Below are 25,315 nucleotides of genomic sequence, written 5' to 3' on the forward strand. Positions count from 1 at the left end.
TCAAATCCCATGTGTGGTTGTCAAGATATGATCAAATCATTTTCACCAATTTTTGAACTTCAACAAGCCATATCTCTCAAACCATAAGGCCAAATTTGGTGGGGTTTTTTCCTACAAACCACATTTTTCATCCTCTTTCCAAAAATATAAATTTCATGACCTAAAACCTTACCATTCAAAATGGCATTTTTGGACCTTTCTCATTTAAATTCAAAGTTTGACCAAACTTTGACTTTTTGAGTTTTTGACTTTTTCTTGATTTGGTCAATTGGGAAATGTTCCATATCACATTTGTGACTTGCCTCAAGTCCTAATTCATGTCCATACCATCATTCCATCATCATTTTGAATCAAAATGCAAATTTGGCAATTTGGCAAAAGAAGCTTCACAAAAGTAAAAATCAGTACAGCATTTCACTTGTACAACCAAAGCAGCAGAAATGCAGTCTGTTTCCAGCCTGTGCCCAGCCCAAATTCGCAGCAAAAACACACCTCCACTTCCACTTTGTCCACAATTAGCAACTTTGCAAATGAAGGCATTTACACTAAGTTAGCTTAGCACATGGTTAAGTGATGATTAACAGATGATATTTAAGGGATTCTTCTGCATTTCCAACCCTAGCAGCAGCCACATACAGAAAGAAAATACACTCTCACTCTTATCTTGCATTTTGGTAAAAGCACAAATTCTGCAAAAAAAACCTTTGAAGAAACCCGAGTAACCTTGGTTCATCCATAGTCTAAACAACATTTTGAAGCTTCTTGGACCTCCATTCTCCTACTGTAAAGCCTATCCTAGTTCTGTTTCTTCAAGGAATGGCCATGGCAGATTTTGATTTAAAGAGGATTTGAGCTGTTCGAACCGTTTTCCTGCAAGCATTCATCATCATCAATCATCATTGGCAACTGTTTGTGCTTGCAATCTCAAAAGAAGCCCTGCATCCATTTTTCTTCACAACTAAGTAAGTTTTTCGACCCTCTCTTTTCTCTCATCCATGCTATGCCATGTGAACTCCTTAACTTGCTGATGCCAATAGACTTTAAACCATCAAAAATAATCCACTGTGTTGAAAGAAATATGGTCTTAAAGTTCTAAGCTCAAACTTGTTTATGTGGATTTCTCTGTTATGTGCTTAAATTAATGGGTGTAGATGGTGGATTGTGTTTGTGTTTGGCTGGCTGAAGCTTTTGATATACACATTGTCAACTATCGGGCACATTTGTTCATACTGTTTTTTTTAGGAAATGAGGAACACTGTTACATTCGAGCCCTAGCACTCTGACCAGAAAACTCCCATAGTTGTGTTGTTTTGTTGTTGACTAGGATTGCTTAATGATAATTGTTCATTACCATGCTTGATTATTGCATGATTGCTGTGTTACATGCTGTTTGCTTGCTGTTGTTCATGTTGATTACATGATGCTGTTAAACCCTACTGCTGTTTTGCTATCCTAATATGCCCAGATTTTCCATGGTTAATGTTTTGTTGTTGTTGGTTGATACTGCATGATGATGAATGTTGACATGCTACTGTTAAACTACCTGTCCTGCTCAAACTTTTGCTTGAATGTTGTATTGGTGTGTTGCTGTTTAGATGTGTATGAGCATACTGTGTCATTGCCTTGTTTGCTTGCCATGAGGTTTGTATCTTGTTTAATGATGACTTTGCTTGAATTGATGACTGCTGTTGTATGCTGTTATTTGAGTTGCAGTATGAACATTACCATTGCCATGTTAATTTTGTTTTGCTGGGTTTGATGATGATGAAACATGATGATGAATACCATTGCTACATATGCCCTGCTGATGGACAACTTCAAACTTGCTCATAATATCCATGCTGTTGTGTGCTGTTGTATGTTTTGTTGAGATGTTTGATGAACACATGAATACTTTGCTGCTATGCTGAATTTCAATTGATTATGATTGATTTCCATTGCCCTGCTGTTCGAACCTGACCATTGCCATGAAAACATATGATTTGTGTTGAATATTGTTGTTTGTACTTGCTGCTATGCTGATTGTCCATGCTGTAAACTGGTGATGAATTTATGCTGTTGTTCAAACCATCCTGCCTAGAATTCCATGTTTACGTGTGTTTTGCTGTTGACTAGATGATGATGTTTCGTGCCATGCTGGATCTTTGATGCTATTTGTTGATTGTTGTTCTTGAACATAAGTTTGAAGCATGCCTGGCTGTTAAAACCCTAGGGTTTTAGAACCCAGCTTTTGAACTCATCTGGCTGAGTTACTGTTCCATTGGCAACAGCCAATGAGAACATTTCATTTTGTTTGCCAAAGCTGTGCGTTTCAATTAGTGAAATCCATAATTACAAGTTTGCCATCCTGTTGACTTTATTTGACCAATCACCATGCTATCTTGTGCATATTCATCCAATTATTTCATCCAACTTCACAAATTAATTTCTCATTCACATTTCATCCAAAAATCTTGAAATTTTTTCCTCATGATCATGAATGTGTCCTTCATTTAATTGTGATTTTTAATGATTTTTCCATTGGCTGGATTTTTTATGGTAATTATTTTCTTGACATGTATGCCAAAATGATACCCTTTGCCATTTCAATTGTGAAATTGTCATATTGTATCCAATGCCTTTGAAATTTTTTGTGGTAAAACTAGACACATTGATCTTCATTTCCATATAAAGTTTGTGCATTTATCATTTGTGGATTGAGAGTTATGATTTTCTGAAGTTATGTGTTACATTTGGTGCTATACCATGATCATATATTTTCCCAATTTTTGTTCACATGTTTCCTCTTATCCAATTGACCCCAAATTTTGCATGAATGATCCCTTGTATGTCTAATTGATGTATGAATTTTCTTGGAATTAATCTTGCTGTTTTCCATTTGATTGAGAATTTTCTTCCATATGTGGTCATTTGTTGACTTTTTGTGCTATGCATTGCCAAATCTTTTGTGAAATTCTCAAATCTTATTGTATGATCATGAAATTTCATATGTGATAACTAGACATCTCAAGCTTTGCATTGGTGTTAATCTCATTCATTTCTCTTCTGTTTTCAAATTGATATGATTTTTTGAAGTTGACCCATGCTTGTTGACTTTCTCCATGCTTACTTGAATTTGGTTTGACTTCATGATTTTACTTGATTGCCTTCCTCTCATCCAAATGTCATGAAATTTTGCATGTATACCATGTTAGATGTTAGGATTGAGTGTGATTTATTTCATAATTTTTGAGATTGTTTGAGTTGACTTTTGAATGAGGTCTTTGCTGTTGACTTTTGTATGCTTCTCTTGCCATGCTTTGCATCCTTTTGCATGTGAAATGACCATGATGCATGATATAATTATGAATCCAATTGAGAATGCTTCTTGAATGTTTAGACTTGGTTTGGGTTGACTTTTTTCTTGTTGCCTTGATTTTTTCTTTCATCTTTGACCCTAGGCTAGTCCTAGTGGTCTTCTGAGCTTATGTTGAGTTCATCTGTTTCAGGTTACGCATCAATGCCTTGAGGATCATTCTAATGTGCTTGATTTGAATTGTTTAATGTGCTAACCTTTGTTTTGTAGGTGACTCATATGCTTGAGTCTTTGTGCCTTGCGCAATTGGTCCCTCTGTGGTTGACTATTTGGTTCATTATCTTTTGATTTTGACTGTTGAGCTGTTTAATAATTGGTCTGACTTTTGCAGGTACTTTAGTTGCTTAGGTTCTTTGAACTTGCTTGCTTGCTTTGCTTTTTAGCATTTGCTTTGAGGTATAAATACTTCTTCTTCATGTAGTCTGGAGACCCGGTCTGTTATTTGACCGGGCAAACTGTCTGAAGTCCTCCTTAAGAGGCAATGCCTGTGTTTGTTTATATTTGTCCCAAGCAGGAAAAGTCCTTCAAGTAAGGCAATTGGTGGAAGGTAGGGATAAGTAATCTATCCCCCACTATTCAGTGTGTCCTCTCTTTGCTCCCATTACATGGTTGAAGCATTGAGATAAAAACCCAAGATCTAATCGAGTCAATAAAGGGAAAGAGTTCCATCTTTCTGAACTCCCCCACTTTCTATTTGATGCTCTCTCTGATCTGAGATAGAAGCAATGAGGCACACCCCTCATTTCCTATTCATCTGCTTCACCTGAGCCCCTCAATGGCCAGGTTAAGAGCGATCTTTACCCATTACAGTGGACTTTTAAAGTCAAACCCTCTTGTGTGAGCCCCAATTGTTTGGCTATAGAGTGTGCTGTTTGATATTCATTGATTGATTGATTGCTTCATATGCACTTGCCTGCTTATATGCTATGCATTTGTCATCATCATCAATTGCCATTAGTGCATGATCATCTCATTTGTTTTGTGATGTTATCATTGTTGTTTGCCCATTGAGGACAATTGTAAGTCCATTGCTTTGGCATTTGCTCCTGTGATATGGAAGGATAGAGTGTAAGACCTCATTGGTCACTCATATCTTCTGTTGCTTTGTTTGTATGTGAGGATACAGTTATAAGTCCCTGTAAGTTGGCGTCTGTTGTCCTGTGATCATAGTTTGATCTGTTTGTTGTATGTGAGGTTGCAGTTATAAGTCCCTGTAAGTTGGCGTCTGCTTTCCTGTGATCATAGTTTGTTCATCTGTTTGTATGAGAGGTTGCAATTATAAGTCCCTGTAAGTTGGCATTTGCATTCCTGTGATCATATTGTTGCTTTTGTTCTTGTATGTGATGATCCATTGTAAGTCCCTGTAATGTGGCATTGGATTTCCTAGGACCATACTGTGGAATTAACCTAAGTCCAGATAAATTGGCAGTTGATTTCCATATTTCATCTTTGTTCTTTTCTTTTGAGGAGATCGGTGTAAGTCCATTGAGTGGCTTCTGATATCCTGTTCTGTTTTAGGAGACTGGTGTAAATCCATCTATTGGTATCCGGTATCCGCCTTTTATTTCTTTGCCTGTGGAGATTAGTGTAAGACCATTGAGTGGCATCTGACATCCCATTTTGTTTTAGGAGATTGGTATAAGACCATTGATTGGCATCCGATATCCGCTTTTGCTTGCTTTGTTTGTTTGTTATTATTAATTGCTATTCCAAAGGACACACTTGAATCATCTGCTATATGATTTCAAGAAGTGAACCTTCTAAGAAGTTTTACTATCCGTCCTCATCCATTCATCATTCATTATGTCCTAGACTTTTCACACTTTATCTTTTAAAACTTGGCATAAGTGTTGTGCAAACATTTTCATGTTTTCTAACTAAAAACCTGGACTCAAGTCCTTGACCTTTTTCAAACTCCATTTCATAATACTTATTTGAATTAATCCTAATCATACTTTGACCTCATTTTCATAATCATAATCAGTAACTTCACTCATTCACTTGTTTTGGCTTTGTCCATTAATCTTTTCATACGTGAGCTATAGGTTTGATTTATCTTAGTGGTTGATGTTAATCTCACCTTCTGTCTTTAGTGATTGAATTGTAAGTCTTCCTCGCCTATTATAGGGTTAACCCCTCCCTGGCCAGTTGAAGCTGTTCTCACATGGTGGACGTTGTTGTCTGTATAAGGTTGAGTTTTCTCCCGTGGATAACGTAAGACCTAGGGTTTGTGTTTAAAATTGAACCTAACCCACTTTTGGAAATCTTTTAGCCGAACTACGGCGTTCTGATCCTTACCTTTGATGGAAGGTACGTAGGCAACGGGTTCATCCGTTCGAACCCAATAATCCAATAAAATGTATATTCTTTTCTCACCATCCCAATCATGTTTGCACAATCTTTATGTCATAACAAATAACAATTTAGTACAACAAGTGTGAAAAGGGCTCCCTAGGAGTACCTAGGACGTAGTGGGTGCCTAACACCTTCCCATTGCGTAATTTACCCCTTACCCAGAATCTCTGATCTTTTTATTAGTTTTCTACGTGTAAAACTTCTTAGGCTTTTGTTCGCTTTTTAGCCAATCCTTTGGATAAATAAAAGTGCGGTGGCGACTCGAAAATTTCAACGTATCTCATAGCTTATGGTTTAATCGATAGATCATATAGCGACGAATACACCGCTACAGAAAAGTGGCGACTCTGCTGGGGAAAACAGATCGAATCCCTGGTTGTAGTGCCTACTTTTCACCCTTGTTGTGCTATATTGTTATTCTTTATCTGACATATTTTTGTACAATTTGGGATGAATGTATTGATTGTAATGTGTGAATTGCTTGATATACATTTGCTGTTTGCTTTGGTGATCTGTGAGATGAGTTCTATACCCGAACTCGAGTGCACTCTAGGATAGGAGAATGGCATAGTCTTGTCGACTGGTGTGGAGTAGTCCTTAGCCAGTTGACTTGCGAGTCCATTCACTTGGTGGAGGTCATGTTGAACTAATAATGTCACACAAGTTATTTGTGGTTAGGCATTATTCTTTCAATCATGTTCCGCAGAAGCCAAGGACCTTAGTTTACCAAACCCATCTTGGCCTATTTTTAGGACCGTAGTGCGGAGGTCGTTCAGATGTCAGTTCTGATACGATTGTTACGCGATACTACACTCATAAGAGTTTCTCTTGAGAATATTCTTGGAATACGAGTATTCGTTCCTCCGATAATATTCGAAAGATGGAACGATGATTATGGGAACCTCTGATAGAACATGTTTGGCAGGTTTAAACCCTAGTACACTCCCTTTGGGTGGTTCTTAACCGAGACCCCATGCTCGTGACTCTCAACAAACCCTTGATTCGTGGTTGAGTCGTTCAAGCATTGTTAATATCAATGGATCCCGGATCAGGTGTAAAACCTAAATCCATCAAAGCGGCTGGTTGATATTAAGAATGTTAGAACCGGTTCATGTACCGTTAATATCAATGGAACTTGGGTGTCGATAAGGTGAAAACCTAAATCCACCAAAATGGATGATTGATATTAGGGATACAACGAGCTTTCCCACGACCTTTGTTTGGTGTGCTTTGCTTGATCCTTGAGTGTGTTTGTTGCATTCATGCATTCACGCATTTCATCCGCATTCATGTCATCAAAAAGAGAAAATTTTCAAGGAACTTAAAGGGTTATTTGCAAAATTTTCAGACATGGAAAGACCGAAAAGGCATACAAAGAAGTACAGCTTTAAGCAGCCCGATGTAAAAGAGTTAAGGAATCTGACATCATATGTACTAGATCCCTTGGGTTTCAAGGCTCGCTATGGAAAGCTTCTGCCGCTGCTGACTACTCAGGTGGATGAGGGATTGATGAGCACTCTTGCTCAGTTCTATGATCCGCTCTATCATTGCTTCTTATTTCCAGACTTCCAGTTGTTGCCGACTTTGGAAGAATACTCTCACCTTATTGGGATTCCTATTCTGGATCAAGTGCCGTTCAGTGGCCTAGAGAGTATTCTGTCTGCTCGAGAGATTTCCAGTCTGTTGCACATAGATGAAGATCTGATTAGAGCTAATCTGACTACCAAAGGTGGAATTCAGGGTTTTCCCTCCGAGTTCCTTATTGCTCAAGCCATTTTCTATGGGAAGGCCATGAGTGAGGATGCCTTTGAGGCTCTATTTGTATTACTCATCTATGGATTGGTGCTGTTTCCCAACTTTGACAAGTTCGTCGACATGAATGCCATTAGGATCTTTTCAGTTCTTAATCCGGTTCCGACCTTGTTGGGTGATGCATATGTCTCCATGCATTTGAGGAATATGAAGAATGGAGGAGTCATTGTCTGCTGTTTACCCCTGCTGTACAAGTGGTTTATTTCGCACTTGCCGCAGACAGTTGCTTTCAAGGAGAACAAGGGATGTCTACGGTGGTCTCAGAGACTCATGTCTCTCACCAATGATGATATCACCTGGTATGATCGCGTGTATGATACCGTTCAGATCATCAATTCCTGTGGTGAATTCCCTAATGTGCCTCTTCTTGGTACATGTGGTGGGATTACCTACAATCCTACGCTTGCACGTCGTCAGCTTGGGTTCCCCCTAAAGGATAAACCCCATAACATTCTGTTAGAAGGTGTATTCTTTCAGGAGGGTAAAGATCCCCAAGGCCTGAAAGCCAGATTTGTCCGCGCTTGGCGCAATATTCGCATAAAGAGTAGGAATGAATTGGGTCCAAAGAACTGCATTGCTTTGGAGCCATACACCTCTTGGGTCAGACAGAGGGCTGCTACCTACCTGATGCCGTATGATCATCCAAGACCTACACTGTTGGATGTGGCTGGGCCTTCAACCCTCCCTACCCAACGTGTAGAGGAGTTGAGAGAAGAAGACCTTTCGCGTGCCTGGATCCGCGAGAGAGAGGAATTGCTGCAGCAGCTCAAGGAGAAAGATGCTATGATTGAATTTCTCGAGCACCGAGTGATCGACGATCCGAATGACACTTGGACTTCTCTGCTTCCTCAGTCCTCCAAATTCTGGAAAAGGAAGTATGATCAACTTGCAAAGGAGAAAGCTGATATGGAGGCCGCCTATGAGAGAGAGATCAAGAAGTTGTACACTTCTCGTCTTCCAGCATCCCGAGCTAATAGGGATCCATAGGATGTCATTTACCTTTTCTCTTTGTAATATTTAAAAGAATGCTGTACTTCTTTGTCTTAATATTTTGAATGAAAATATTTTCCATGAGCAATCAAAATGTTTAATATTCAAAATATTGCAAATAAACACCCTAAGGGTTCCTTGAAAATCAAAGCATTTGCACAAGCATTTCATGCATCATTCGTGCATAAGCAGGTACCCATTTTTCTGGTCTTCCGGTTCTAACATCTGCTCTTCATTTATTTTGAAGACAAGCTGACTCACCGGTATTATACGAGGGTCAACTCTGCAAGGATTATGGAGCAGTTGGAACAAGAGAATCAGAGTTTGAGAGATGAAGTCGCCAGACTTGGCGCATTGATGGAGCAACTTCTTGCTGCTCAGAATCAGCCTGCTCCTCAACCAGCAACTCCGGTTCAGCGGACGGTTATCTCAGAGATAGCTACATCAACGGTGCCTGTCAGTGCCCAGCAGCCAAATGCCATGCCTCCCGGTTTTCCTTGGGGGATGCCTCCTGGCTTTATGCCTGATCTGCCAGCTCCTACCTTTGCTCAAATGCCGGCATCTAGCCCGGTCCCTATCCCTGTTCCTCCTGTCGTGCATACCATGCCTAGGGTAGACGACACCATTTATCACTCTGAGGCTTCTGAGGGCTCAGATGTACATGAGAAAATGGATGCAATGAACGATCAATTCCTTGAGCTGAGAAAGGAATTGAGAACTCTTAGAGGCAAAGATCTTTTCGGCAAGTCAGCAGCCGAACTTTGTCTGGTTCCCGGTGTGAAAATACCAGTCAAATTCAAAGTCCCAGACTTTGAAAAGTATAAAGGGAATACTTGTCCTTTGGCACACTTGGTCATGTATGCCAGGAAGATGTCCACGCAGACCGACAACGATCAACTCTTGATCCACTACTTCCAAGACAGTTTGTCTGGTGCTGCTCTACGTTGGTACATGAGCTTGGACAGCGTCAACATCCGCTCTTTCAACGATCTTGGCGAAGCTTTCGTCAAGCAATACAAATACAACATTGACATGGCGCCTGACAGAGATCAACTCAGGTCTATGTCACAAAAGGACAAAGAGTCGTTTAAGGAGTACGCCCAGAGATGGCGTGAGCTGGCAGCTCAAATCACTCCACCATTAGAAGAGAAAGAGATGACCAAGATCTTTCTGAAGACTCTTGGGTCATTCTATTATGAGAGAATGGTGGCCAGCGCTCCCTCTGATTTCACCGAGATGGTGAACATGGGGATGCGTCTGGAAGAAGGTGTCCGCGAAGGACGATTAGCAAAAGATGATGGTTCTTCCTCTAAGCGATATGGAGCATTTAAGAGGAAAGAAGGTGAAGCGCATGCCGTGCAATCTCAGCCGAAGCATCGAAGACCCTCTGTTCAGAGGAAGCCTGCACATCGTGCCAGACATCAGCATCAGGTGGCTAGCGTGGCACCTGTATTCAAGGATAATGCTCAGCAGTATCAGCATCAGCAGCAATATCCACAGCCGCAATATCAACAGCAACAGCAGCGTCCACAGCAACAGGCCTACCAGCCTCGTGGAAGTACAACCAATCAGGCTAATGTGAACTATGATAGGAAGAAGGTCAGCTTCGACCCGATTCCGATGACATATACAGAGCTTTATCCCTCCTTGTTGGAGAGGAAATTGGTTTCTCCCAGGGATCCTCCTGCTATTCCTGCCAACCCGCAATGGTGGTACAAACCAGACCAGCATTGTGTCTATCATTCCGGTGCTCCGGGCCACAACGTTGAGAACTGTTTCCCGCTGAAGAATAAGGTTCAAGACCTCATGAGAAGCGGAATTCTGAGTTTTGAAGACTCCAACCCTAATGTCACCAGGAACCCATTGCCTTCGCATGGGAAATCTGTGAACATGATTCAGGAAGACCTTGGGAAGTACAAGGTGAAGTATGTCAGTCATATCCGGCAGTCATTGGTTGGATTACATAAGATGCTGTGTCAGCACAGCTATTTGAAGCATAACCATGACCAGTGTCGCGTCTGTTCTGTCAATCGTTTGGGTTGTGACCAAGTTCGCAAGGAATTACAAATGTTGTTGAACGAAGGTACCATTGAGATTCTCCAGAATCGCAATGTGGATGTTGTTGAGCCCGAAGTGAATGTCATTTCCCCGGTGTTCAAATTGCCTGAGCCTGTTGTTATTCGCTACAATAGCAACAAGCCTAAGGCTTCACCTTCTTTGATTATCAAACCGGCAGGCCCTGTGCCTTATTCATCTGATAAAGCTGTACCTTTCAGATACAATCCTGTTGCTGTCCAGGATGGGGTTGAAGTACCTTTGCCTTCCACTTCCGTGACCACTATCGCTGATGTTAGTGGATTGACCCGCAGTGGTCGTGTCTTTTCTGCGCCTGCTAAGGCTGTTGCTTCTGAATCTGTTGAGCGTCCTGTGGGGACTGCTGTGAATGTTCAGAATCCGGCACTTGATGTTGCCAAACCCTCCTCGTCTGTACAAAAGACTCCTGTTTCTTCAGATGGCCCGAGTGGCATTGTTGATGAAGAATCTGATGAGATGCTGAGGCTCATCAGAAAGAGCGAGTATAATATTGTAGACCAGCTTCTACACACGCCCTCCAAGATTTCCATTCTTTCTCTATTGCTGAATTCAGAACCCCATAGGGAGTCTCTGCAGAAAGTCTTGGACCTGGCGTACGTTGATCATGACGTCACCCTGGAACAATTTGATAGCATTGTTGCAAACATTACCGCTTGCAACACTCTGAGCTTTTGTGACGCTGATCTCCCTGAGGAGGGAAGAGACCACAACATGGCTTTACACATATCTATGAATTGCAAATCTGATGCAATGTCCAATGTACTGGTGGACACTGGATCATCTCTGAATGTATTGCCAAAATCCACACTCTCTCGTTGTCATATCAAGGTCCTCCTATGAGGCAGAGTGGGGTTGTTGTTAAAGCTTTTGATGGGTCGCGTAAGACCGTGATTGGGGAAGTTGATCTCCCAATCAAAATTGGACCAAGTGATTTCCAGATCACTTTTCAAGTAATGGATATTCACCCATCATACAGCTGTCTCTTGGGCAGACCATGGATTCACGAGGCTGGCGCCGTGACATCCACCCTACACCAAAAGCTGAAGTTTGTCAAAAAACAAGAAATTGGTTGTAGTAGGGGGAGAAAAGGCTCTCCTGGTCAGTAATCTGTCTTCTTCTCGTACATTGATGCAGAGGATGAAGTTGGAACTCAGTTCCAAGCTTTATCTATTGATAAACCAATCGAGAAGAAGTCTCCTTCATTCACTTCCTACCGAGATGCTAAGCTGGCCATTGAATGTGGTGCAGTTGCTGGATTAGGGAAAGTGCTTGAACTTGAAGATAACCGATCCCGGGCTGGCATTGGCTTTGGTTCTGGGGCATGCAATGAGCAAGGTCTGTTCACAAGTGGAGGATTCATTCATGCTGATCAACCTGCAGAAGAGAGGAAGCTGCTGCTATCATTGAAGAAGAAGATGCAGAAGACTTGAACAATTTTGTTATTCCTGGTGGTGTCTGCCACAATTGGGTCGCTGTGGATGTTCCTACAGTTATCCATAGATCAGAGTAATTGTTCATTTTGTTTAAAACCCTTCTCCCATGCCAAAAGGAGAAGTGATGACATTGTTGGCAAAGCATATATACAATGATGTTTTCATTCAATTTTTGCATTGTCAAAACATTTGTTTTTCCTTTGTTTTCACTTTTTGCTTTTCTTTATGAAATCAGTGATCACAAAAAACCATAAAAACAAAATAAAAGCTGTAAAAGCAACATTTTTCATCCGCATAATGATTTGCTTGTTTAAAATTGTGAAGTTTTGTTTTCTTAACCAAAATCATTATGCAGGTTGATCCTAAAACCCATTGAACATAATGATCCAACGCCATCTCCCAATTTTGAATTCCCTGTATTTGAGGCAGAGGAAGATGACGTTGAAGAGATTCCTGATGAGATCACCCGTCTCCTTGAGCACGAAGAGAAGATCATTCAGCCGCATCTCGAAGACTTGGAAACAGTCAACTTGGGATCTGAAGATTGTGAGCGCCTGGTGAAGATTGGGGCACTTCTTGAAGAGTCTGTTAAGGAAGATTTGATCAGCTTGCTACGAGAATATTCAGATATCTTTGCTTGGTCCTATGAAGACATGCCGGGTTTAGATACAGATATTGTGCAACATTTCCTGCCTTTGAAGCCTGAGTGCGTGCCTGTGAAGCAGAAGCTCAGAAGAACTCATCCAGATATGGCAGTGAAGATCAAAGAGGAAGTTCAGAAGCAAATTGATGCGGGGTTTCTGGTGACTTCGACATATCCTCTATGGGTGGCCAATATTGTGCCTGTTCCTAAGAAGGACGGAAAAGTCCGTATGTGCGTTGATTACAGAGATTTGAATAAAGCTAGCCCAAAAGATGATTTTCCTCTACCACACATTGACATGTTGGTAGACAATACAGCTAAATTCAAAGTCTTTTCCTTTATGGACGGATTTTCCGGATATAATCAAATCAAGATGGCACCAGAGGATATGGAGAAGACAACATTCATCACACCTTGGGGAACATTCTGTTATCGAGTGATGCCCTTCGGTTTGAAGAACGCCGGAGCCACGTATCAACGAGCTATGACTACCTTGTTTCATGACATGATGCACAAGGAGATAGAAGTCTATGTTGATGATATGATTGCTAAGTCCCGAACGGAAGGTGAGCATATTGAGCATTTGTTGAAGCTTTTTCAGCGTTTGAGGAAGTTCCAGCTTCGTCTGAATCCGAACAAATGTACTTTTGGAGTCCGTTCCGGAAAGTTGTTGGGTTTTGTGGTAAGCGAAAGAGGTATTGAGGTTGATCCTGCCAAGGTCAAAGCAATACAAGAGATGCCCGCACCCAAAACTGAGAAGCAAGTCCGAGGTTTTCTTGGCCGCTTGAACTACATTTCCAGATTTATATCCCACATGACTGCCACATGTGCGCCGATATTCAAGCTCCTCCGGAAGGATCAGTCTCATGATTGGACCGAGGATTGCCAGAAAGCTTTCGACAGTATCAAGGATTATCTGTCTGAACCTCCGATTTTGTCTCCGCCTGTGGAAGGAAGACCTCTGATTATGTACTTAACAGTTCTTGAAGACTCGATGGGTTGTGTACTCGGTCAACAAGATGAATCAGGGAAGAAGGAGTTTGCTATCTACTACCTCAGTAAGAAGTTTACTGATTGTGAGTCTCGGTACTCTATGCTTGAGAAGACGTGCTGTGCTTTAGCTTGGGCAGCTAAGCGTTTGCGCCAGTACATGATAAATCATACAACTTGGTTGATATCCAGAATGGATCCAATTAAGTATATCTTCGAGAAGCCTGCTTTAACTGGGAGGATTGCCCGTTGGCAGATGTTGTTGTCTGAGTATGATATCGAGTATCGAGCTCAGAAAGCTATCAAAGGTAGTATCTTGGCTGACCACTTAGCGCACCAGCCGATTGAAGATCATCAGTCTGTTCAGTACGACTTCCCTGACGAGGAAATTCTGTATTTGAAGATGAAAGATTGCGATGAGCCTACACTTGATGAAGGTCCAGAACCTGGTTCCAGATGGACGATGGTGTTTGATGGCGCTGTTAATCAATATGGAAATGGAATTGGGGCAGTAATTGTTAATCCCCAGGGTTCGCACATTCCATTTACAGCAAGGCTAACTTTCAAATGCACGAATAACATGGCGGAGTATGAAGCCTGTATAATGGGACTTGAAGAATGCATTGACTTGAGAATCAAATATCTTGATGTCTATGGTGATTCAGCTTTGGTTGTCAATCAGATCAAGGGTGAATGGGAGACAAATCAGCCAGGTCTCATCCCATACAGAGATTATGCAAGGAGAATTTCAACTTTCTTCACAGAAGTTGAATTTTATCATATTCCTCGAGAGGATAATCGGATGGCAGATGCCCTTGCTACGCTTGCTTCTATGATAGTTGTCAGATGGTGGAATGATGTTCCCAACATTACTGTGATGCGCTTGGACAGACCCGCTCACATATTTGCAATCGAAGAAGTAAAAGATGACAAGCCTTGGTATTTTGATATCAAGAATTTCCTCCAGAACCAGGTCTACCCGCCTGGGGCATCAAACACAAGGATAGGAAAACTTTGAGAAGGTTGTCAGGTAGTTTCTACCTCAGCGGTGAAGTGCTGTACAAGAGAAATTTTGATATGGTTTTGCTCAGATGCGTGGATAGACACGAGGCAAACCTTTTGATGACTGAGGTCCATGAGGGTTCATTTGGTACTCATTCCAATGGACATGCCATGGCTAAGAAAATGTTGAGAGCAGGCTACTATTGGCTGACAATGGAGTCTGACTGTTGCAAGTATGTGAAGAAATGTCACAAGTGTCAAATTTATGCGGATAAGATTCATATTCCTCCGACACTCCTGAATGTGATTTCATCACCATGGCCTTTCTCTATGTGGGGAATCGACATGATCGGCATGATTGAGCCGAAAGCGTCCAACGGACATCGTTTTATTCTCGTAGCAATTGATTACTTCACCAAATGGGTTGAAGCCGCTTCATACGCGAATGTAACCAGACAGGTGGTTGTGAAGTTTATCAAGAACCAGCTAATTTGCCGTTATGGTGTGCCAGAAAGGATCATTACTGATAATGGATCCAATCTGAATAATAAGATGATGGATGAGTTGTGCGCTGAATTTAAGATTGCACACCATAATTCTTCTCCCTACAGACCCAAGATGAATGGGGCTGTTGAAGCTGCTAACAAGAATATCAAGAGAATTATCCAGAAGATGACTGTCACGTACAAAGATTGGCATGAGATGCTGCCATTTGCTTTGCATGGATATCGTACGTCTGTACGCACTTCAACAGGGGCAACCCCTTTCTCTCTTGTTTATGGCATGGAAGCCGTTCTCCCAGTAGAGGTGGAGATCCCATCAATGCGAGTCTTGATGGAAGCCAAGTTGACTGATGCTGAATGGATTCAGAGTCGTTATGACCAACTGAATTTGATTGAAGAGAAGAGATTAACTGCCATGTGCCATGGTCAGTTATATCAGCAAAGAATGAAGAAAGCATTCGACAAGAAGGTCAAGCCTCGTGCGTTCCGAGAAGGTGACCTTGTGCTCAAGAAAGTTTTGTCTTTCGCGCCCGATTCCAGGGGCAAGTGGACTCCAAACTACGAGGGTCCATATGTTGTTAAGAGAGCCTTTTCAGGCGGTGCTTTGATGCTTACAACAATGGATGGGGAGGATTTCACTCGTCCTGTGAATTCAGATGCAGTTAAGAGATACTTTGCCTAAAAAAAAAAAAAAAAGAGTATATGCAAATGAAAAAACAAATGAAAAAAAGAGAATGAAAAAACAGAATAGCTCGCTAAGTTGAAAACCCGAAAGGGCGGCTTAGGCAAAAATGAGCGTCTCGGTGGAGAACCCGCAAGGGTAATCCAGGCAAAAATTAGAGACTTGGAAAAAAGATATATATTTGCATCCCGCTAGATTGAGTACCTCACTCTGGGGCAATCTAGGCAAAAATTAGGGATTTGGCAAGTAACTGCATCCTGACAAGACTTTCTGTTCATCAGTCGTCATTTCGTCAGAAGATTCTCGATTCGTCGTCAACTGAAGCTTCGGATACATCGAGATTCAAATTGGTAGAGAAAGGATCATTATGTTCAATGTAGCCCTCTTCCAATATATATCACTGATTTCAATTTGTACAGATCTATGGAGTCTTGCCATTTGCGGACTACCATTCCATCAAATCAATTTGAGCTTTTATCCAATTATTTGCACTCTTATTTGTTTCAATTCAACAAATGTTTTGCATGTTTTAAATTGATAAAATGTCATTGTTTTAAACAAATCAAATTTTTCAAAATTGTTGTTTTAAACAAAGTGAACATTCACAAGATTGAAAGGATACTCAAGAATATCTCAGTGCTCTCCCGAGGGTGACATGATTCCCAACAGGTAAGACATTCGTTCATATTCCTGGTTTGGTTTGTATTTTCTTTCTACAGATCTTTGTTGGGGTTGTTCCTCAAACAGAGTTGTTGTTGGGGTTGTTCCCCAGTACAGTCGCAAGTGATTTGTTGTTGAAGACTTTGTTTCCTCCAGCAGCAGTTTTTCCCTAGCATGGATGTTTTTCTTGAGAAGTTTCGGTGGTTGATGGTTTGTCATCTTGGTGCCCCGTCACTTTCTCCAGTGGGTCGTCTGCCCCAGACTTTATTTGTCTCCTCAGCACAGTCATGAGTGTAACTGATTGATTGATACTCCCCTCGGAGTCGCGAGTAGAGCTGTTATTAATATCCCCACCAGGGTTGCAAGTGGAGTTGTTACCTCTTTTTCCCCATGCAGTGTTGCCAGCGGAATTGTCTGTTTCCTCAGCATGATCGCTTTCTTTTTGAAGACTCGGTAGGTCAGTGGTTTGATACCCAGTACTTTACCTTTTCCCCGGCAAAGTCGTCTGCGGAATTGTTGCTATCTCTCCATCAGAGTTTTTCTCTTCAGCAGAGCAGGATTTATTTTCCTATTCAGTGGTTGATTTGGGCCGATATCCCAGTGTTTTAACCATCTTTCCCTCAGCTTAGTCTGCAGAATGTTTGTTATGGCGGTTTCGCCTGTTGAATATTCCTTCAATCCCCGATATGGTCGGATGATGGCTCTAAACTCCAGTGAACGGATTAATTTCCTGACGGTTTGAGATCCCCAGTAGAGTGGCTTGTATTGCAGAATCTACTTGTTGTGATCAGTTTGCTGTGTGTATTCTCCCCAAGTGGATTGATTCGTTGCAGAATCTATTTGTTTGATCTGTCCTCCCTCAGTGGTTTGTTCCCAAGAGAGTAGCCGACAGTTTTCCCCAGTAGAGTTGCTTATGCAGTTAAGATTCTATCTGGATGATATCATTCTCCCTCAGTGGATTCTCCCCCAGTGGAGTTATGTGGATTTGCTTCTACAGCAGTTCGTGCTTATGCACCTTTTTGTTTCTCAGTTGACACTGGGATCCCCTGCAGATACTTTGGGACTTCTCTTGTTCCCCTACAGATTTGTCTTGGTGGCTGTCTTGCCCGTTGTGACTTTCTGTACCCTGAGTGGGTTGTTTCCTGATATTTTCTGATTCTCTGCTTCTTCAGCAGTACCTGCAGGTCTTTGCTTTACAGCACGTAGATCTCTGCAGATTGGCTCTCCAGTTGGTTTTTTCCCCTGGAAGTATAATACCGGACGTCTGGTTCCTGAACCTGTTTGTGTTAGAATTGTCTGTTTTGTCAGCATTCATCAAACATAAATCACGCATATTCATGCATATTCATAAACATTCAGATATTCATGTTGCATTTCTTGCCATATATCTTTTGTTTGTCGTGTCTCCTGCTATGGTGATATAGATCTCTTTACAGATCTCCCCAAGCAGATGTCGGGTGTTTATAAATCTCTCCATATAGCGTCAACCCCATAAGCAGAAAATGTTGTCTTTCCTTCTGCAGTTCCCCACTGAGATATATCCTCGTGGATGACGGTTTCTTCCGTTTCCTCCCAACACATATATTGGGATGGATTTTCCTATTTGAGTTACATCCTCATTAGGACGTGTCTTGATTCAGTCTGTCTTTTCGGATCGTTCCCGAATTGGCTATTTGTCAAATATCTTGTGCTTCCCAGTGGGTTGTTCCCCAGCGGAATGTTTTTTGGGCCTCTACCCTCATACCCGGTAGCTATAAGTCCTACTTTTTCTGGCTTTCTTAACAGAATTTGTGGTTATACACCTTTTATTCTCCAGCCAGAGTTTTGGTTTTCTACCCCGTACCCGGTAGTTGTAATTCCTGTTTTCCTGCTCTTCAGCAGTTGGTGGTTTGTTATAAACCCTATTTTGGTTTCCCGTGCGGATTTGTGATTTGTTCTATCCCCACGCGGAGTTGTTGGTCTTCTACCCCGTATTCGGTAGATGTAAACCCTAATTTTGTGGTTATCTTCATTCAATATTTGATGATGATTTTCCTTTGCTTGTATAAGTTGCTCAGATCAGCACTTATATCCTCAGCAAGTATTTTGTGGATAATTGCCGTATGCTAGCAATTTTATCCCCAGTGGGTCTTTTCACCGTATGCTAGTGATTTGTTCCCCGGATCATTGGTTGTTTACCAATGCATCCCCAGCTAGTCTCTGTCGATAATTGCCGGATGCTTGCAATTTATCCTCAGCAGTTCGCCTTTCATTTACCCTTTTGTTGGTAATGTCTGTTGCTTCTTTGATTGGTTATCATTATATACCTAATTGGTATCCCGATGCCTTTCTGTTCGGTCGATTTATCCTTTGTTAACCCAGTAACCGGTTGTGGATAATCTTCCATGCGAGTATATTATTCACGGTCTGCCGGTAATGAATAATATATCTCATGCACTCTTCAGTCGAAGCCTTTTGTGTTTCCCCGGTCGAGTAAGATTCGTTATTTCCCTTTGCGGAGTCGAATATTTCTTTGTTGTCGGATAATTGCCGGATGCTTGCAATTTATTCCTTTGAGTTGTCTTTCGTTTACCCGTATGCTTGGTATCGATTGTCTCTCTTTGTGGTTAGTCACCTATTATATACCCAGTAACCGGTATCTCTGGTGTTTCTTACCTTTCGAGTATATTATCTACGTTCTGACGGTAATAGATAATATATCTCATGCGAGTGTCTTATCCACGGTCTGCCGGTAATGGATATTATATCTCATGCACTCTTTGGGTTTGTGTCCCCATTTGAGTAAGATTCGTTTTCCCGTTGTGGATTCGAATGCCCATCCTGTAAGTCGATTTGCTTTTTCAAGCTTTCTTCAGGATGATGAGTGTTTTGGAAGTGAAAACCAATTCACGTCTTCGGATTTTATCCTATAAACAACCCAGTAACCGGTTCAGGATAATTTTCCTTTCGAGTATATTATTCACGGTCTGCCGGTAATGAATAATATATCTCATCTGAGTATTCTATCCACGTTCTGACGGTAATGGATATTATATCTCGTGCGCTCTTGAGTCAATCTTTTGATTGTTTTCCCCTCAGAGTAAGATTCATTTTCCTTGTGGAATTGAATGTCCATCCTATAAACAAGTTTGCTTTTCCAGCTCTCTTCAGGATGATGAGTGTTTTGGAAGTGAAATCCAATTCACGCTTTGGTCGGTCACCTATTATATACCCAGTAACCGGTATCCTTGGTGTTCCCTCCTTTCTGCTCCCTATTATGACTTCGGTCCCCCTGTGGAGTCAGATTTTCCTGAGTTTGTTACCCGTATGCCTGGTAACATCTCATTTCGTTGTTACTTCCCCAGTGAAGTTTTCTTTTGCTTCTCTTCAGGAGTCAGCTTGTGTTTCTCCAATGGATTTATTTTCCTTTGGAAATCTGTTCCCCAGTGTGAGTTCTTCACTCCCCAGTGAGTTCTCCAATCTGTTTTCTGTTATTTCCCTAATCAGAGTCGTGTCTTGTTCACGCTGTGTCAGTTTTGCTTTTCCCCAGTTTAGAGTCGCGTCTTGTTCACACATTTCTTTTTCTTTTATTATCCCCATAGAGTCTTGTTAGAGTCTCTGTTCCTGGTAAGTGTACTACTCCGATGGATTGTCTTTTCTTCTGTGTGAATCATATTCCCCACAGAATTTGTGTCTTTTGCATGCATACATCTACATCATGAGGTCTCTTAGGGACCAAAATTTGTCTCATTACTGTTATTTAAGCCCATTCTACCGCGTCGAGATGAAGATTTCTAAACTTCACTTCTCCGGCTAGAATGACCTTAAATAGGGGCATCTGTAAGACCCCAATTTTGGGCCCTAAGATCCCTCATGGCCCATATCATTTACATCATAACCTCAAGGATCATTGCATGTGGGTTGGTTGCCTTGTGGGTTTGTTTCTTGATCACCAAGCATACTTTGCATTTGTATATCTTTGCTTTCATATGTTTATCATTTAAAAAAGTACAAAAATATTGTCAGTCTAACCTTGTTGCTTGCAGTTGAAGCAATCATCAGCAATTAGGTCAAAGTCAGTCATTGGTCAGTCAAAGCAATGGATGGTGGCCATTCTTGCAGAATTTGGGCACCATGATCAACAATCACAAGTTCATACATCTTGAGACATCATTTGAATCAAGTTCTCAAGGAATTAGGGTTTGGAATTCATCAGAAGTGGTCCAGTCATCCAAAACCCTAGAAAAGTCAAACTTGGTCAACAGTTGATTTAATCAAGAATTTGATGGATAGAATTGATCTGAAGAAGTTCATTCATGCTTATATAAGCCTCATCTATCATGTCAAACCTCATCATGGAAGAAAATCAAGTCAATCAGAAATTTTCCAGAAATAGCAAGTGGACCTGTAATTTCACCTGCCAAAAATGGAAACTTCTTGATCTTAAACTTACATCATGATACAAGCTTCAAATGAATTTTTGCCCAACATGAAAGTTGAAGATCTTGTTCTCCCATTTTCAAAAAGTCCAAGAACTCTCAAATCCCATGTGTGGTTGTCAAGATATGATCAAATCATTTTCACCAATTTTTGAACTTCAACAAGCCATATCTCTCAAACCATAAGGCCAAATTTGGTGGGGTTTTTTCCTACAAACCACATTTTTCATCCTCTTTCCAAAATATAAATTTCATGACCTAAAACCTTACCATTCAAAATGGCATTTTTGGACCTTTCTCATTTAAATTCAAAGTTTGACCAAACTTTGACTTTTTGAGTTTTTGACTTTTTCTTGATTTGGTCAATTGGGAAATGTTCCATATCACATTTGTGACTTGCCTCAAGTCCTAATTCATGTCCATACCATCATTCCATCATCATTTTGAATCAAAATGCAAATTTGGCAATTTGGCAAAAGAAGCTTCACAAAAGTAAAAATCAGTACAGCATTTCACTTGTACAACCAAAGCAGCAGAAATGCAGTCTGTTTCCAGCCTGTGCCCAGCCCAAATTCGCAGCAAAAACACACCTCCACTTCCACTTTGTCCACAATTAGCAACTTTGCAAATGAAGGCATTTACACTAAGTTAGCTTAGCACATGGTTAAGTGATGATTAACAGATGATATTTAAGGGATTCTTCTGCATTTCAACCCTAGCAGCAGCCACATACAGAAAGAAAATACACTCTCACTCTTATCTTGCATTTTGGTAAAAGCACAAATTCTGCAAAAAAAACCTTTGAAGAAACCCGAGTAACCTTGGTTCATCCATAGTCTAAACAACATTTTGAAGCTTCTTGGACCTCCATTCTCCTACTGTAAAGCCTATCCTAGTTCTGTTTCTTCAAGGAATGGCCATGGCAGATTTTGATTTAAAGAGGATTTGAGCTGTTCGAACCGTTTCCTGCAAGCATTCATCATCATCAATCATCATTGGCAACTGTTTGTGCTTGCAATCTCAAAAGAAGCCCTGCATCCATTTTTCTTCACAACTAAGTAAGTTTTTCGACCCTCTCTTTCTCTCATCCATGCTATGCCATGTGAACACCTTAACTTGCTGATGCCAATAGACTTAAAACCATCAAAAATAATCCACTGTGTTGAAAGAAATATGGTCTTAAAGTTCTAAGCTCAAACTTGTTTATGTGGATTTCTCTGTTATGTGCTTAAATTAATGGGTGTAGATGGTGGATTGTGTTTGTGTTTGGCTGGCTGAAGCTTTTGATATACACATTGTCAACTATCGGGCACATTTGTTCATACTGTTTTTTTAGGAAATGAGGAACACTGTTACATTCGAGCCCTAGCACTCTGACCAGAAAACTCCCATAGTTGTGTTGTTTTGTTGTTGACTAGGATTGCTTAATGATAATTGTTCATTACCATGCTTGATTATTGCATGATTGCTGTGTTACATGCTGTTTGCTTGCTGTTGTTCATGTTGATTACATGATGCTGTTAAACCCTACTGCTGTTTTGCTATCCTAATATGCCCAGATTTTCCATGGTTAATGTTTTGTTGTTGTTGGTTGATACTGCATGATGATGAATGTTGACATGCTACTGTTAAACTACCTGTCCTGCTCAAACTTTTGCTTGAATGTTGTATTGGTGTGTTGCTGTTTAGATGTGTATGAGCATACTGTGTCATTGCCTTGTTTGCTTGCCATGAGGTTTGTATCTTGTTTAATGATGACTTTGCTTGAATTGATGACTGCTGTTGTATGCTGTTATTTGAGTTGCAGTATGAACATTACCATTGCCATGTTAATTTTTGTTTTGCTGGGTTTGATGATGATGAAACATGATGATGAATACCATTGCTACATATGCCCTGCTGATGGACAACTTCAAACTTGCTCATAATATCCATGCTGTTGTGTGCTGTTGTATGTTTTGTTGAGATGTTTGATGAACACATGAATACTTTGCTGCTATGCTGAATTTCAATTGATTATGATTGATTTCCATTGCCCTGCTGTTCGAACCTGACCATTGCCATGAAAACATATGATTTGTGTTGAATATTGTTGTTTGTACTTGCTGCTATGCTGATTGTCCATGCTGTAAACTGGTGATGAATTTATGCTGTTGTTCAAACCATCCTGCCTAGAATTCCATGTTTACGTGTGTTTTGCTGTTGACTAGATGATGATGTTTCGTGCCATGCTGGATCTTTGATGCTATTTGTTGATTGTTGTTCTTGAACATAAGTTTGAAGCATGCCTGGCTGTTAAAAACCCTAGGGTTTTAGAACCCAGCTTTTGAACTCATCTGGCTGAGTTACTGTTCCATTGGCAACAGCCAATGAGAACATTTCATTTTGTTTGCCAAAGCTGTGCGTTTCAATTAGTGAAATCCATAATTACAAGTTTGCCATCCTGTTGACTTTATTTGACCAATCACCATGCTATCTTGTGCATATTCATCAATTATTTCATCCAACTTCACAAATTAATTTCTCATTCACATTTCATCCAAAAATCTTGAAATTTTTTCCTCATGATCATGAATGTGTCCTTCATTTAATTGTGATTTTAATGATTTTTCCATTGGCTGGATTTTTTATGGTAATTATTTTCTTGACATGTATGCCAAAATGATACCCTTTGCCATTTCAATTGTGAAATTGTCATATTGTATCCAATGCCTTTGAAATTTTTTGTGGTAAAACTAGACACATTGATCTTCATTTCCATATAAAGTTTGTGCATTTATCATTTGTGGATTGAGAGTTATGATTTTCTGAAGTTATGTGTTACATTTGGTGCTATACCATGATCATATATTTTCCCAATTTTTGTTCACATGTTTCCTCTTATCCAATTGACCCCAAATTTTGCATGAATGATCCCTTGTATGTCTAATTGATGTATGAATTTTCTTGGAATTAATCTTGCTGTTTTCCATTTGATTGAGAATTTTCTTCCATATGTGGTCATTTGTTGACTTTTTGTGCTATGCATTGCCAAATCTTTTGTGAAATTCTCAAATCTTATTGTATGATCATGAAATTTCATATGTGATAACTAGACATCTCAAGCTTTGCATTGGTGTTAATCTCATTCATTTCTCTTCTGTTTTCAAATTGATATGATTTTTTGAAGTTGACCCATGCTTGTTGACTTTCTCCATGCTTACTTGAATTTGGTTTGACTTCATGATTTTACTTGATTGCCTTCCTCTCATCCAAATGTCATGAATTTTGCATGTATACCATGTTAGATGTTAGGATTGAGTGTGATTTATTTCATAATTTTGAGATTGTTTGAGTTGACTTTTGAATGAGGTCTTTGCTGTTGACTTTTGTATGCTTCTCTTGCCATGCTTTGCATCCTTTTGCATGTGAAATGACCATGATGCATGATATAATTATGAATCCAATTGAGAATGCTTCTTGAATGTTTAGACTTGGTTTGGGTTGACTTTTTTCTTGTTGCCTTGATTTTTTCTTTCATCTTTGACCCTAGGCTAGTCCTAGTGGTCTTCTGAGCTTATGTTGAGTTCATCTGTTTCAGGTTACGCATCAATGCCTTGAGGATCATTCTAATGTGCTTGATTTGAATTGTTTAATGTGCTAACCTTTGTTTTGTAGGTGACTCATATGCTTGAGTCTTTGTGCCTTGCGCAATTGGTCCCTCTGTGGTTGACTATTTGGTTCATTATCTTTTGATTTTGACTGTTGAGCTGTTTAATAATTGGTCTGACTTTTGCAGGTACTTTAGTTGCTTAGGTTCTTTGAACTTGCTTGCTTGCTTTGCTTTTTAGCATTTGCTTTGAGGTATAAATACTTCTTCTTCATGTAGTCTGGAGACCCGGTCTGTTATTTGACCGGGCAAACTGTCTGAAGTCCTCCTTAAGAGGCAATGCCTGTGTTTGTTTATATTTGTCCCAAGCAGGAAAAGTCCTTCAAGTAAGGCAATTGGTGGAAGGTAGGGATAAGTAATCTATCCCCCACTATTCAGTGTGTCCTCTCTTTGCTCCCATTACATGGTTGAAGCATTGAGATAAAAACCCAAGATCTAATCGAGTCAATAAAGGGGAAAGAGTTCCATCTTTCTGAACTCCCCCACTTTCTATTTGATGCTCTCTCTGATCTGAGATAGAAGCAATGAGGCACACCCCTCATTTCCTATTCATCTGCTTCACCTGAGCCCCTCAATGGCCAGGTTAAGAGCGATCTTTACCCATTACAGTGGACTTTTAAAGTCAAACCCTCTTGTGTGAGCCCCAATTGTTTGGCTATAGAGTGTGCTGTTTGATATTCATTGATTGATTGATTGCTTCATATGCACTTGCCTGCTTATATGCTATGC

The 25,315-nt window shown here is 40.5% G+C and overlaps 1 protein-coding gene across 1 annotated transcript in view; it reads left to right on the forward strand.

Moving 5' to 3' along the window:
* The window catches only part of LOC127122946 (uncharacterized), a 29,688-nt gene extending 13,829 nt beyond the window's left edge, over positions 1 to 15,859 (forward strand). The window contains exons 2-3 of the mRNA XM_051053219.1: positions 12,411 to 14,604; positions 14,658 to 15,859. Of these exons, the coding sequence (XP_050909176.1) occupies positions 12,411 to 14,604; positions 14,658 to 15,859 (3,396 nt within the window). The remainder of the gene's footprint in view (positions 1 to 12,410; positions 14,605 to 14,657) is intronic.
* The last annotated feature ends 9,456 nt before the right edge of the window (positions 15,860 to 25,315 follow it).

Source organism: Lathyrus oleraceus, chromosome 2 (genome assembly GCF_024323335.1).
Source record: "Lathyrus oleraceus cultivar Zhongwan6 chromosome 2, CAAS_Psat_ZW6_1.0, whole genome shotgun sequence".
NCBI lineage: Eukaryota > Viridiplantae > Streptophyta > Magnoliopsida > Fabales > Fabaceae > Lathyrus > Lathyrus oleraceus.